A 15,749-nucleotide genomic window follows, 5' to 3' on the forward strand; every position below is an offset into this window, starting at 1 on the left:
AAACTTAACTTCTACTTCAATTAAAATAAAATTTAGTACAACACACAAGGAAAACATTACTACAGTACAAACACAATCACAAACACAAATATAGCAGGCCAACATAATAAAAATACATGAAATATGAAAAATACACTAAACACATACATGCCAATGTTTAGCCCCGGTTGCTATTTATTCTCCGCTCCAACCACTTAAATCGTTCTTCCAGTTGTTCTTTTTCTTCTTCTACCTCTTTTAGTTTTGCCTTCACCTCCGCAAGTTCCAGTTTATATTTTTTATTCGATCCTTTTGTGCTTCACAATTCCATTGTGTTTTCCATTTTTCTTCTCTCACCTCCTTCAGGTTCGCCCTCAAGTCTGCAATAATTCTATTGCTTTCCTTTTCATGTTCCTGTTGTCTTAAACACATATTATGAAGAAACTAGAGTTGTTCTCTGTAACATTCCCGATAACATGGTTCATCAACCCATTCTTGAAAATCACAAATAGGTTCGCCGGGAACCTTGTAAAACTGGTTCATACAGTGCCAGTAGCAGCGTCCAACTTCACCACCTTCCCAACAATTTTGCATCAAGCATGCTTTTCCACAGTTGCACTTTGGTGGACGAAGAAGTTGAGCCATTTGTGTAATATTTGCTTTTAGTAAAAAAACCTTACCTTTAATAAAATATTTGTTTTTAGTAAATTTTGAGCACACAACATAACTACAATGAGCCCGTTATTTATAGGCGAGACAACACCCACATAACGTACTATCTAATGGCGCTATACTTTGCGTGTTAAATATCATGATGTTGACAAGACAACTTTATGTCAGTTGGTCGGTTTTTTCAGTTCGACAAGACAACACACACATAACGTACTATCTAATGGCGCTATACTTTGCGTGTTAAATATCATGATGTTGACAATACAACTTTACGTCAGTTGGTCGGCTTTTTCAGTTCGACAAGACAACACACACATAACGGTTTATCTAATGGCGCTATACTTTGCATGTTAAATATCATGATGTTGACAAGACAACTTTATGTCAGCTGGTCGGCTTTTTCAGTTCGACAAGACAACACACACATAACGGACTATCTAATGGCGCTATACTTTGCGTGTTAAATATCATGATGTTGACAAGATAACTTTATGTCAGCTGGTCGGCTTTTTCAGTTCGACAAGACAACACACACATAACGGACTATCTAATGGCGCTATACTTTACGTGTTAAATATCATGATGTTGACAAGACAACTTTATGTCAGCTTTTTCAGTTCGACAAGACAACACACACATAATAAATATACAGATAATTTTATTAAATTATTATTTAAATAGGTAAAATAGGAAAGTACAAATAATAGTTAACAAGCATAATTTTATTTCATAAATCTTGCAACATAGATACAACAACTAATTATTACAACATCAACTCATCGGTAGTTAGGTACACTAGAAGAACACCCACCACGAGCTTGATTAGTTTTGTCACCCAAACCAGCTGAAGGATATTTACGACGGTCGTGTCCTGTTTGCGGGCATATACCACATTTGCGCGCATAAACGGTATCACTAACATCCATTTGGTTCTGTATACGTGTTCTCTTCTGCACCTGTCTTTTACGCAAATAGGACTTGTTACACACTATTTTAAAGGGTTCTGGAGGCCAATAATGCTCAGCACCCACTGGCTGCAACTGACCATTATATGTGTTTAGGTACTTAGAAACACTATATTGTTGATCAACATAGTTGGTCTCCGCATAACCAACACGTTGAAAACACTTGATGGCATGTGAGCAAGGCATGTGGTAGATGGACCATTTCCCACAGGAGCATAACCTTACAAATTCATTTACAGTATGTACATTATTAACCCGATTATTATGGATAGCGGTGCGACCTTCAAAAACACCTCTTTCGTTATCATACTGCAAAAATGAATGCCAATGTGCTCGCCGTCTGTATTTCTCAAATCTCTTTATAGGCACTGGCATAAATTCAACACCCCTCTCCATCAATTCTGTTGCAGCTGCAGACCGTTGAACAAACCTCTCCGCCATCTGCTTGAACGACATCCGCACCATGGCTGTGACGGGCAATCCTCTTGCCAACTTCAATAACCCGTTGAAGGACTCTGACACGTTTGTAGTAAGAATTCCCCATCGTCTGCCACCATCCGCATGTAACATCCACTTTTCAGGGTCATGTCGCATTAACCAACGATAGGCTGCCTCGTCTTCTTGCCTGATAGAATCCATATGCCTCCGAAATTTATGTTGTTGGTGGTCTGTTACTGTCATCCACATCAAATCATGTAGATCCTTGTTGGGATGTGCCTTCTGGAAATTGGCCTTAAAGTGCCTCACACAGTAACGGTGGTATGCATAAGGTTCTTGTCATGCAGGTAAGTTCTCCACAGAACTTAATATACCACCGTGCCGATCAGATATTAGACAAATACCTGAACGTTGTTTGACAACGTGCTCTTTCATGTGGTTCAAAAACAGCGTCCACGTCTCTGTGCTTTCATTGGCACAAATAGCAAAAGATAGAAGAAATATCTGTCCATTAGCATCTACTGCCACAACTATCAATAGCTTGATATCGTACTTTCCATAGACATGAGTTCCGTCTATGGATATTACTGGCCGGCAATGCGAAAAACCATCAATTGCTGGCTTAAACACCCAGAACACGTAATTGAATATGTATTCTGGTGTTCCCGGACTCTGCTCAAGCTTCCATTCAACAACTGTCCCGGGGTTAAAGTGCTGTAGTGCGGCCATGTACTTTGGCAGAGATGTAAATGACTTATCCCAATTACCGTAGACAATTTCAAACGCTCGTTTGCGCCCAAGAAATGCCTTTCTTTTCGTAATGGTATGGCCATATTCCTGGTGAACCGATGTAATGCACTCTTTGATTATATACCTTATGGATGCTTCGATATGCGGAATAAGTACAAGAGAAATCAAGTCAATATCCAAGTTGAAGTGATTCCCGTTGAATGTGTCCATTTCGCATGTGTGGGTGGGAATGTATTTACCCACTTTCCACATACCTGTCTTCTTCTTGGTCGCACGCAACATCCAATTACATGGCCAAAACCACCTGCGGCAAACAACCTTGTATACCATCGGACTTGACTCTCATACCTGCATCTCACGACACTCTTTTACGTTATGCATTTTACAAGCCCTGCTTAAGCGCGTTTTATCAGGAAAAAGCATCCCATTTGCAAGCACCGTTGGTCTAGACTCATCCCACATTGCTGTCCGGATTTCATCAAAATCCCTTGTTAGAGCTTCCACATCCGGCACGGTTGGCAAGTTATCAATGTAAGGAATCTCCCTTGAATGAAACGGCACTTCGGACTCATACACTCTTCGTCTAGGGGGGTCTCTCTTCAAATCAGGTCCTTCCTCCTCATCCTGCTCATCACCATCCTCATAAAAAAGGTGTGTCTCGTCTCCGGATTCATCGGCATTGTTATCGTAATCACTGTTCTGTTCCTCACTCTGTGCATCTGCCAGATCCCGATGTAATACGTCGTTTTCGGTCAATTGAGTGAGTACGGGTGGTTCAACTTGCACGTTTTCACTGCACAACCAACAAAAATATAAGCTACTGAATTAATAAATGATTTCCATATGGCTATATCGCTTCACTTACAAGTCGTAATGTGATGAAATTTCATGATGGGCATTTTCAATTAAGTGATGACTACCGGATGGGCCATTTGTAAAATTCATATCCGGTCGGTACCCCTATTAAATATATGAGCGTTAATACAAATTCAATACGCCAAAAATATACATAATTAACACAAATGAAAATTGAAGTTTACCACTCGTCTTGTGAATTATGAAAAACAGGGTATAAATTATTTTCTCGCTGATCATTCGCCGGCGGTGATAAGCTTAAATCAAGAAAACTCTTTCATCCGAAACCTGTCCGGCAAAAACTGCTCCATAATAACCACCTGATGACTGGGGGTTATCTCTGCTACGCACAACCTCGTTTTTTGGAACGTCTTCGACCTTCACGTACATCTCCAACATTGTGATTACAAGAAATTCCTGGCATTCGTCCGGAGTCCTCAGAAAATCACTCAAAGTTTCATCATCGTCGATGTTAAACTCCGAGTAAAAAGCAACCCCTTGCGGAGTGACGAAATACGGATATCTTCCGGTTATTTTAAGTATCACTGAACGTTTCCTCACACTCAGTTTTTTGCATAACAACGATATCAATTTATCGTACTCTATTGTAAGTGGCAATTTAATATGACACTGAGCAGGTAAACTGTAGCCCACGGAGTTATTCTCCATCACAACCTCACCCCCCCAATATAATGAAACTCTTATTCTACGCTCTTCAGACATAATGAAAAAATGCTAGAGAATTTAAGAACAATAAACGTTTCAACAAGAGGTAACAAAATTTTTGAATGAATTTCTATACAATTCTAACCTCTTTATATAGGAAATGGCTAGCCGGGAATTTTTTTATATATAGGTATAGCACCTAAAAGGTTGGCACTATACGCTTTTGAATTATTGAAGTCACGAATTATTTGTGGGGCCAGGAAATCTATGTATAGCGCCACTATACCTGGCGCTATACTTGGCCATGTCAGCTTTTACAGTATAGCGCCACAATACCTGGCGCTATACATTAACGGTGCCGTTACTGTTACTGTATAGCGCCAGGTATTATGGCGCTATATATAAAAATGTAATTTTTTTTACCACCTATTTGTGTAATTTGAATAATAAAAAAAACTACATTTTGGTTCCGCAATCTTTGTACCAAGTCACTGCATTCATCACAAATTCACATCACCAACGAAGAAGGTACTTAAAAAAGAGTAGAAAAAGTGCATTTGTCCTTTTCATTAGCTCGCTTACGTTTGCACGTGTGTTTTTTTGCAGCCATTTATTTCGTCAAAAACCATATGAAAGCTCTAGGAAATGTTCTAGAAACCTCAAAGAACCCAACATTAATATATACAAAGTTTCTTTTACTTTTCTTCTTTCTTTGGTTCCGCTCGCATCACATGACCTGAAAAATTCCTTAATTCACATTATTTGACAAAAACGCGGTCTATTTTTATCTACTTTTGCAATACCGGCCATTTCGTTGACTAAACTTAACCAACAAGGAAAACTAAAACAAGAATACTATTATTAAATTGTCCTAAAACTGTCATGTATTTGTGAAACACGTAAAAGTCAGAAACAAGCTTTTAACTCAAACCTATATATATGTGAAGCAATACCAAACCAAATGTATCATATCTCTTACTTCTAAGTTCTCACTATTCTTTCAAAGTTTCAAACTTGGTATTCAAAAAACTCTTCGTATTTTCGTTCTTGAATTTCATACTACAACTTTGAATTAATCTTCCAACGTAACATGACTAGTATGAAAAGAAGCAGAGAAGAAGAAAGGCAAGTGGAAGCAGAAGCCATGGCTAACTGCGCTTTAATGCTATTGTCTCGTTTAAACAACAACAACACCACTTCAACAGATCGAGATTATCACAATGAGTTTGAATGCAAGACTTGTAATAAACGCTTCCAATCTTTCCAAGCTCTTGGCGGCCACAGGGCAAGTCATAAACGGCCAAAATTACTCACCGGAGCCGGAGATTTTCTTGTGCAATCCAAAAAGAATAAAATGCATGATTGTTCTATTTGTGGTATGGAGTTCTCTTTGGGTCAAGCTTTAGGTGGACACATGAGGCGTCACCGTGATGAAATTAATAAAACCTCGACGGCAGCCGGAAAGACGATTATTCCGGTCGTCGGAAAGAAGATGATACCGGTTTTGAAGAAGTCAAATAGCAGCAAGAGAATTTTTTGCTTGGACTTGAACTTAACCCCTGATGTAGATGTTGATCTGAAGTTATGGCCGACGGAGCCGGTTTCATCTCCGGTTTTGCGACGCTTCTTTTAAGTCCCTTTCCATTGTTATATTCTTGTGGATATTAATTAGGAGAAGCTGACAAGCTATAGTTGTTTTCTTAATTATTACTATATTCTTTTCCGACACCGAATTGAATTCATTTTTCATGTATATTTACTTGATTCCATTGATTCTTTTACTCATTCACAGTATAAGCGACTTTTCTTTTCATTGAGATTGCTTTTACCTTGAGTAGTACTGGTTTAATTAATCAGACATATTGAGCAATTTATGTAGCTAGTTGTAGCTTCCATTTACTATATTATTTCCTATAGCTATGTTTTCAATTTTTTTAGAGTGTATTCGATGTATTTAAGCTATTGTATTCATGAATACAGTAGCAAAACTCGGCGTGAAATAGGGGATTCCAGCTATACAATTATTGTATTCGACTGTATTCACAATATGTATTTGTGAATACATTAACGTAAATAGCGCAAATCGTGGTCTATGCAGCTGTTTTTAAACGAAAAGTGAATCAATTAACACAATAGGCTCCTAATATAACTCAACTAACTCAATTACATCACCCATAATCTGTATTTGAAGCGAAATATGCTAAATATTTTAAAACAGAGCAATCACCGAGATTCATCTATAGTGCAGAAATATATGAATACATACTGCAGATACATTTGAATACGTATATACATCTGAATACATAAATTATATTAATTAAAAAATATATGAATACATTCCTGGAATACAGCGAGACAATGAATACAATGAAATACATGGAATACAGCGAGATACTTTGGAATACAATAAAAAAAAGACAATGAATACAATGAAATACATGGAAATACAGCGAGATACATTGAAATACACTTTAAAAAAAGGTAATCAATTTGCTCAGCCCCAAACTCCGCTGTCTTTGTTCAAGAACAACCCTAATGTCGCCTCGTCGAGAGGGCCGGGATTCTAACTCAAAACGTCATTGTTCCCGTTTGGATCAAGAACCCAGTCCAAAGAGATCTAGGAAGCACAGTAGACCAGTCGAACTTTCATCTCCTTCTTTGTCTCCTCCGCTACTCAATTTGCAACAAACAGCTATAGACCTCGTTCTATTACAACTTCTAGGTATCCAAAATTGAGGAAACGGTGATTTTGGCTTGGCGTGAGAAGAAAGAGTGGAGATTCGCCGTTGATGGTGGTGGTGGCGGAGAAGCTTTCCAGGAGGAAGAACGATCGATGGAGGAAATGTTAAGAGAGAATCCATGAGTTTTTATGGCTTTGAGAGAGAGAGAGGGTGGAGAAAAATCTGAAAGAAAGAGAGAGAAAAATAATAGTATAAAGTGTATTTTATGGCTTAAGGGTAGGAGGTGACCATAAATAGATATTTGGCTATAAAAATCAAAAGGTAGATATGGAATATAATTTTTTAAAGGGGTATTTATTTAAAATAAATAAAGTATCAACCTTTGCTATATGAGGTAAAAATTTCATTAAAAATAGACTTTGAACATCCTTACATAGCACACTGGCAAAGGACCTCAAAATTTGAATACCCTTATTGAATTTTTTTACTTCGCCATTCAAGCTAATTCAAGAGGTTAGGATTTCCCAAGGGCATATAAGGAGATAAATGGCCTCCCACCCAACACGATATGGGGCAGTAACAAAACTCCCTCCCCCACCCCTCTCCCTCGCCCACTCAGGAGCATGGGCAATATAACAGGCGCAAAAAAAACGAGCTATCAACTTCAAGAAAAGATGGGAAATTCGGAGAAGCCATGGAATTCTTCAAACTCAGATTGAGAACCAACAACACCAACAGTAGAATTCTTCAAAGTTCCATAAGTTTGTGCCAGTCGTAAATCTTGTTGAAGTAGTTGTTGTTGTTGTAAATAGCGCAGCAGCTGACAATTCTCGCATCCACATAACTTTGGTCTGTAATCGTACAAATCAAACGACATATTCACAGCAGCAAAACAAATTTCACTGTTGTATCTCATGTCTACTTGTTTTCTTCAATATTCAGTTAATACTTAATTTAACTTATATATACGGACAATTCAGTTTAACTTCTATCTTTTAAAAGTTTAGTTTTTCAAGGATAGAACATTGAACATGCAAGCACAATATATTCGTCGTATAGATAACTTGATGGTGTAAAAATTTCTATGTTGTATATTAGAAAAGGAGTTCATTACTCAAATGATCACTTAACTATACAAAATTATCTAACAAAGTCATATTTCTTTTGTTTGTAACAGAAAAGTCATTTAACTATGCTTATAGCACTCAGAAGGTCACTCAATTAGATTTATCAAACTTTTGATCGCCAAATACCTATTTTACCCTCTAAATTATCAACTTTTATCTTCTGCTTTTTTGTTTTTTTAATATTATGATTTTTTTTCTTTTTAATCAACATTATGGACTTACCTATAGAACAAAATATTTTTTTAAAATAAAAAATTATTTTTCTAGCATTATAATGTCGAAATAATAATGTAATTGAGCATAATATTTAAGAATATGTAATGTAAATTACAAAAGTACTTTTATTTTAAATAATTATTTTCAATAGTACGTGCATGGATATATATTTTAAAACATTATTATCTTTCATTCTCAATTATGTAAATAATTTTTTGAGTTTTTTTTTTTAATATCAAAACTATTATTACGAACAAATTGTTCTAATTAACTCTCTACTATGCTCAATATTTTATTATTCCAACAATATATATTTTTAAATACTATTTTAATTTTTTAATTATAAATAAAATTTATTTATTCTAAGGTAAGTCCATAATATAAATTAAAAAGAGAAAAAATTATTATATTAGAAAGCTAAAAAAGAAGAAGATAAAAGTGGATAATTTAGAGGGTAAATAGGTATTTGGCGATCAAAATTTGAGAAATCTAGTTGTGTGACCTTTTGAGTGCTATTGACATCAGTGGCGGACGCATATGGTAACAAGCGGGTTCAGTGGTAACAAGCGGGTTCAACTGAACCCGCTTCACTAAAAAATAATATTGTGTATATGTATAAATTACAATTAAAGCAGCGTAACTTTTGTATAAATATTTTATTTGAACCCACTTGACAACTACTATTTTACGACTAAAGTATGTACTTCTAAGATTGAACCCACTTGCACAAAATCCTGGGTTGACATAGTTAAATGACTTTGTTGCTACAAACGAAAGAAAGATGATTTTGGTAAATAATTTCGAATAGCTGAGTAACCATTTGAGTAATGAACTCATTAGTTAAACTCATATTGAATTAATTAAGTACGGTTAGAGACGAGTACTGTATACATAAATGCTCGCTCGTACTCCTATTGTTTGACTGGGAAAAAAAGTCCAATATTTAATTAGGATTTAACTCTAGATATTAGTATTCGAAAATACTTAAGAGACTAGGAAAGCTCGAGTCTTGATCCTTAACCTTGCCATGGTTTATGTTTGTAAAGTTCTACGGATTTGCTTAGTGTCTTTTCCTCGGAATAATTTATTCTCTTACATATGAACACGTGTGTTATTGTTGAAGAAAATAGTGGGAAGAATTCTTCGTTCAATAAGTTAGTTCAACTAAAGTACTCGTCAATATTCTTTCCTTTTCAATTTATACACATTTGATTCAAATTATGTGGTGTTTGGCCAATATATTTAAATTTTGTCTTTTTAATCATATTGGACTTTAGAAGAATACTAATAATATATTTTGTATTACATTTAAATATTTAAATTTAAATTTTAAATTACTGAGCTGAACTAATTCAATTTAACTTCAAAAATTAATTGACACTTGATAGACGAAATATGTCATATACATTAAATATAGAGAGTATTTTCTATACGAAACATAGGTATATTTGCGAAAATAACTAAAATAATAACAGATATTAAATTTCAAACATACAAGTTTAAAAGTGTAAATAAGCTCAGTACGAAAAATCTTAAAGTTTGAACTATTAATTAAATCATGTATACGCTTATAATAATATTCCCTCCGGTCCACTTTAATTAATTTTTTGGCTATTTTCACACATAGTAAGGAATCCAACTTTTAGCATTAATTAACAATGAAATTGATTATATTAACTTTAATTTGTTCCTTAAAAATATAATAAATATTTCTAGGCTCTTTACTCTCGGGGCAACTTTGAAAAAAAGAAGTTAACCCCTTCTTGATATCTGAAAAAATTAAATATTGTGGATCATAAAAAAAGGCTAAAAAATTAATTAAAGCGGACCGTAGTAATAATAGTCATTATATATAAATGCTTATTAAAATAGTTAAAACAAAAAAAGTAGTAGCAAAATTTCCCACCAAAAACAATAAAATAAAGGATATGAGTACGTACTAATGTGTCAAAACAATAAACAAAGATGCTGTTGCAATGCCACCAAGTTTGTAGAGAAAATACTAGGTGGTCTCTGTCACTTTGAGAATCTTGTCAAACATGGAGAAACACAATTCCTCAATGCTGGTGCCACTTCCACCGACACGCCGCCACCGAAGCGGCGCAGAATACTCATCTTACGGCCAACTAATGGTTGTGCCACCTACCACCACCGCCATTACTCCGTACAGTACATACTCAAGCAGCTTTAAGCTGCCCCCTGGTTGGGGTGTTCAAGAAGTTCCTCGCTCTGATGGCTGTCGAGTTGACAAGGTCTCTACATTTCCTTTTAACTTCATTTTTATATAGAATTTAATGCAATTTTTTTATGCATTTGATAACATAGAACTTTTTATGCCATCATGTTAAAATGACTCACTATAACAAGCAACTGTCTATAATAAGACTAATTTGTTAACCTGAAAAATAAAGTTAAATAACTTGTTGTAATAGGTTAAATCATACTATTAATGTGAAACTTCTTTACATTATCTGTGTCTATATATAAGTTAAATTCTTTTGCATATTACATGAGTGGCGGACGTCATGGGTTCAAGCCGCAGAAATGCATCTTGCATTTCTGCAAGGTAAGGTTGCGTATAATAGACTCTTGTGGTCCGACCCTTTTTCGGTCCCCGCTCATAGCGGCGGGATCTTAGTGCACCGGGCTGCCCTTTTATATTACTTGAATTAATTTGTTGCGTGCAAGCTATTCGTTTCTATTTTTACTTAATTTTTTCTGGTTTGGAACTTTCCACAAGAGTAAGTGATAAAAGAAAGATACAGTAAATTGCTTAGTTAAATTTGGGTCTAATTGAAGTTGACAGGATAACATGTTTGAATGATTTTTGTCTCTCCAACTATTCAGGAGGGGCAGATGTAGTTCACTGACAAAGGCCGAGTGTTGCTATAGTATTATACTTGTGTTCTTCCTTTCAAGAAATATTGCATGTTTCAGAGTGCGCTGCATTTTTTACTCTTAATTTTGATGCATAGACTATCCATTATATCAGTAACCTGTTTTTGAGTGATTTTGTCGTAGACTTTGAACATTAATGTATTTGCTGGACAACCGGATAATTTGTCCCTCGGGAACTTATACGGTAGGTCCACCCAGGGGCGTATACACCTTGTCCTATGTTGTGTCACCGGACACTGCTTCGTCGAAATTTTTACTAGTTATGTATAAGAAAAAATTAAAAAATGGGAGATAAATATAGAAAATGATGCCGCTTATTTCTTCAAGTTATTTATTAGTTCATTTCTTCAAGTTGTGATAACGCTTATAAAAAATCATGCGTACGCCACTGGGTCCACCGGTGTAGCTGTCAAATAAGAGAAGCATCAAGGATTTTTGAAGAAAGCTGAATTTAATTGAAAATTGGTTAACGCGAGATCTTTTAGTCTTTAAACTGTATGTATAGCTTACAAGATCTCAAATGATAAGAATTGCTCTGTGGACTAGATATTACTTGAAGGATTTAATGTTATAAGTGAGAATAAGTATCAAATTTCGATGGATTTCTGAGGAGATACTGAACTTTTAAGTGACTTATATAGGCTTTAGCACCTTCTTTTTTCCCTTGTGATGGAGCTAGCTCGGCGTTAACTAAATGCCAGGTTGTTTGGTAAGATGCAAATTGTGTTTATTACATCATACTCTATAACAGACATTACGTTTATCATGCAGTACTACTATGAGCCCGGGACTGGGCTAAAGTTCAGATCATTGAGAGAAGTCGAGAGACGGTTGAATGGAGAGATATATGCTCCTAGATCCAGGGCATTGATAGTGAGACACAATCAGGCAAGTGTAAGATTTGAATATTTCAAAAGGATGTTTGTAATTTCTCTCGTCTTAGTGATGTCTGAATATGAAAACTCTCTTTCTTATTTTGGTCTTTTTCTGTTTCATCATCGACGGAGTATTCATACTTCACAGAGTTCTGTATCTCGGAAGATGGTTGTTTATGGTGGAAAGGTACAGATTGACTACACTTTGGCCCTCAGTTCTTTGACTTAATTACTTTTGATGGATGGGATGTGGAGATCTATTAGTATAGTTATACTTTTATTTTCATTTGGACAGTCCATATTGTTGCTCTTTTTCTTCCCCTCGTTCTTGTAAGTTGTAATTGAAAAAAGAAATATGCCGTAAAAAATAGACTTATATTTTTGAGCTTTGCGGCCATTATTTGAGTAGAAAAGAAGTTCTGAATATTTTTGTGATTTAACATACTACTCCATATAGTAATTCCGGAATAATAAAGTGACTGTCCAAGTTTCCTGTCTAATATTGCAACATCTGTTTCATGTCCAGCATGGATATTCAATTGGAATATGCATGTTTAGGAACTTTGAAATATATGAACAGAATGTTTCTTTTTCTCTGTTGCCATTGTTTTCTTGTGATTTTAGAAAACACAAGCTTCAATTGAACATCTATAGGATGCAAAGCCATAATTCTGCTGTTTGCGCAGAAACATTAGGTGAATGAATCCAGGGAATTATATTCCTTTACAGATAGTTAGACAAGAAACAAACTCGTTTTACTTTGATTTTATGCTATGCAAGTAAAGACTGAAACTGATGCGACAAAATTGCAGATAGTGAGAATGGACGAAGAGCAGTTGAATCAATGGGCAATTGTGCCATCAAGAAGTGCAGCCACCTTACCCTATGAACTTCCAGATGGTTGGGTGATAGAAGAGGTACCACGTAGAGACGGAAGCTTCGTGGACAAGGTACACTCTCTTGTCCTTCAAAAATAGTGAATTCGTTTATCTTTCTTGATTCAGCTGCTATCAAGTTTCCCCAAATTAGCTCTATCACTTATGTCCAAAAATGATGTTTCATTACATAATCCAAAGTTTAAACTTCTGAAAGTTCTAAGTTTTTTTTTTTGCATCCAAGTTAAGAGAGCATTTCCCTAAGAATGGATAGCGCGAGACGAGGCAGGTGGAACATATCACCCTGAAAATTGGTAGCCCTGTTTGTGTGCTTTTCCTAAACATCTTACATCATGTTTTATGTAGAGAGATCAACTGTCAAAAATAAATGTTTCATGCAGGAGATCACTGATTTAAGTGCTTCAGTTTTGCATGATTTGAAGAGAGCTATTTGAGCGAAACTGTTCGAATGGACAACAGTCAGGTTCGAAGCTGATGCTTGCATCAGGGTAGGCTGCCTACATCACACCCTCTTGGGGTGCGTCCCTTCCTCGGGACCCTGCGTGAACGCCGGATGCTTTGTACACCAGGCTGCCTTTTTTTTTCTTTTTCAATGGGTCACTTATAATAGTATCTGTTTGAGTGGCAGGCATTGAGTGTGTTACTGAATTACCCTTGCTGTTACAGACTTATAGCATTATTGGAATTGGAAACTTGATTATTTTTTCAAAACCTTGCTGATATGTCACAAGCAATCTATCTTATGGAATGTGCTAAACCTTCTCTTTACCATGATGTTCTTTCTCATTTTCACAACTATGACAAAGATTATCCCTTTTCACGTTTTCCCCCTTTTGTTCTGGCGAAGTTGCAACTATTTTTTTTCCTTGTACGCAGTATTACTATGAACCAGTAACTGGACTAAAGTTTAGGTCCAGAATAGCAGCACAGAGATACTTAGCAGAAATGAGAGAAGATGTTCCTTTGTCAGCTACTCTAGAAGAACTAAAAGAGAATAAACCGCTCTCCAAGATGTTTAAGTTGCACCATCAGGCAAAGGTGAGCTAATATCTTGAACGTCAAAATGCATGACATTTATCTCTTTTTGATGTCAAGATATGTCTTCTTTTGTGTCTTTGTAGAAATCCGTTCCATGTAAGAGAAACATCTCCAGAGAGGATTTGCAGAAGTCGTCATTTCTTTCTCCACCTGCAAAAGTAAATTGGGTTCTTTCTAGTCCTAAAGGGGATGGTTGGGACCCTTTCATTGCTGGAACACCAATCCCTGATTCGGTAAAACAGCAATGGACTAAAAGATTCATGTTGTTCATGAATGATGAGACTCCGAATGCAGAAAACTCAGACTAGAAAGGTAAGCCAACACGCTAAAGCTTCAACTGATCTATACTCCTTTTCATATACAGATCGAATAGTACTGTGTGACCAAATATGTTTCTAACCAATCGGTTATCTTCGTTGCAGTTAAAGACGGATAGTCGGAGAGTCCAGGAAAAAAATCCAGATGGAAACAATAGTTTATGTTACAAGCAAAGCTTGGACTGCTTGTAAAACCTAGAGAATTACATGCTGATCTTGTACATACTGACATTATGGAACTCCATCTAACATTACTTCCTAACCATTGTACAGAATCTGTTGTCCTGTTTATTTCTATGTCCGCTCGTGCTCTCAACGTCCAACTGATGTATCCTATTACAGTTTTGGCAACTTTTTACTATGGTGCATGTTTACCTTTCATAGATGAATACAATAGCTAGTTTGCTACTATGGGTGATTTGATGTCAGTTCAAGTGCAATCCAGTGTACTTGCATGAGCTCTATTTGAAAAGCTGGCTGCTGCTTGAATCAACATCAAATCATTGCTAAAATTGTTTCCCCTTTGTTTCATTTTACACGACGGTGTTTGGTTGGCATGGAGTTTTAAAAAAAAGGAAAATCTTTTGGCATATATCCAAAGTATCATTTAGAACTTGTAATCTTAAATATGCCGTTACATTTCTTGGCTATAAGAGCATGCCATTTAAGAGTAAACTAAGAAGTTTCAATGGCCAAATACATAGACAGCCCATTAAATTTGGCCCAATTTTTCATTTTGGCACTTTAACTCAGCTTGTTCCATTTTGGCCCTCCAACCTCATTTCTTTTGTTCCACTTTGATACAAAAGCTAACTAGATTCCATGTGTGATTTGCCTCACCCTTGTAGGCGCGTGAGAGCCATTTTTTAAGTCAAATTTCATACTCCCAACGTAGAGGCGAATTCAGAATTTAAATCCTATGGATTCAATTTTAATGTTTTTAACATTGAACCCATTATATTTTTAAAGTTATGGGTCTATATCTATTTTTTACATACAAATTTTTACTCTGTGTCGAAAGTTATGGGTTCAGTTGAACCCGTAGTTATTACTGAAAATATATTTAAAAAAATATTTTTTCCAGGGGAGGAGGGCAGAAAAAACGAAAAAAATAATAATTTGAAATTACAAAAAAAAAAAATTGCGGGAGGAGGGGGGTAGCAGCTGGGTATTTGTCCGCGCTGCATTTTTACCTGGGATACAGTAAAAAGAATTAGCTCTATTTACATCATTGCAAAGGCAAAATTAAAGACTTCATTTGAGGAATTAGGACCATAAAAATCGACTCGTTTGGGTCATGTCTGCTGTAATGAAACGGAACACTTTGATTTGTGTCCAGCCAAATGTCTGGCAATTGAAAGGTACCAGGAATTTGG

The 15,749-nt window shown here is 35.9% G+C and overlaps 2 protein-coding genes across 2 annotated transcripts; both read left to right on the forward strand.

Annotated features, from left to right (window-relative positions):
• Window positions 1-5,285: 5,285 nt before the first annotated feature.
• Window positions 5,286-6,114, forward strand: LOC107767545 (zinc finger protein ZAT12-like). The gene has a single exon (XM_016586577.2). It carries the CDS (start codon window positions 5,416-5,418, stop codon window positions 5,956-5,958), a length of 543 nt encoding a protein of 180 aa, XP_016442063.1. The 5' UTR covers window positions 5,286-5,415; the 3' UTR covers window positions 5,959-6,114.
• A 4,201-nt stretch (window positions 6,115-10,315) lies between these two features.
• On the forward strand, window positions 10,316-14,754 carry LOC107767546 (methyl-CpG-binding domain-containing protein 7-like). The gene is made up of 7 exons (XM_016586578.2): window positions 10,316-10,601; window positions 12,019-12,135; window positions 12,271-12,309; window positions 12,935-13,072; window positions 13,895-14,056; window positions 14,140-14,368; window positions 14,479-14,754. The coding sequence occupies exons 1-6, from the start codon at window positions 10,389-10,391 to the stop codon at window positions 14,362-14,364; spliced, it is 894 nt and encodes a 297-aa protein (XP_016442064.1). The 5' UTR covers window positions 10,316-10,388; the 3' UTR covers window positions 14,365-14,368; window positions 14,479-14,754.
• The last annotated feature ends 995 nt before the right edge of the window (window positions 14,755-15,749 follow it).

This window comes from Nicotiana tabacum, chromosome 18 (assembly GCF_000715075.1).
Source record: "Nicotiana tabacum cultivar K326 chromosome 18, ASM71507v2, whole genome shotgun sequence".
Lineage (NCBI taxonomy): Eukaryota > Viridiplantae > Streptophyta > Magnoliopsida > Solanales > Solanaceae > Nicotiana > Nicotiana tabacum.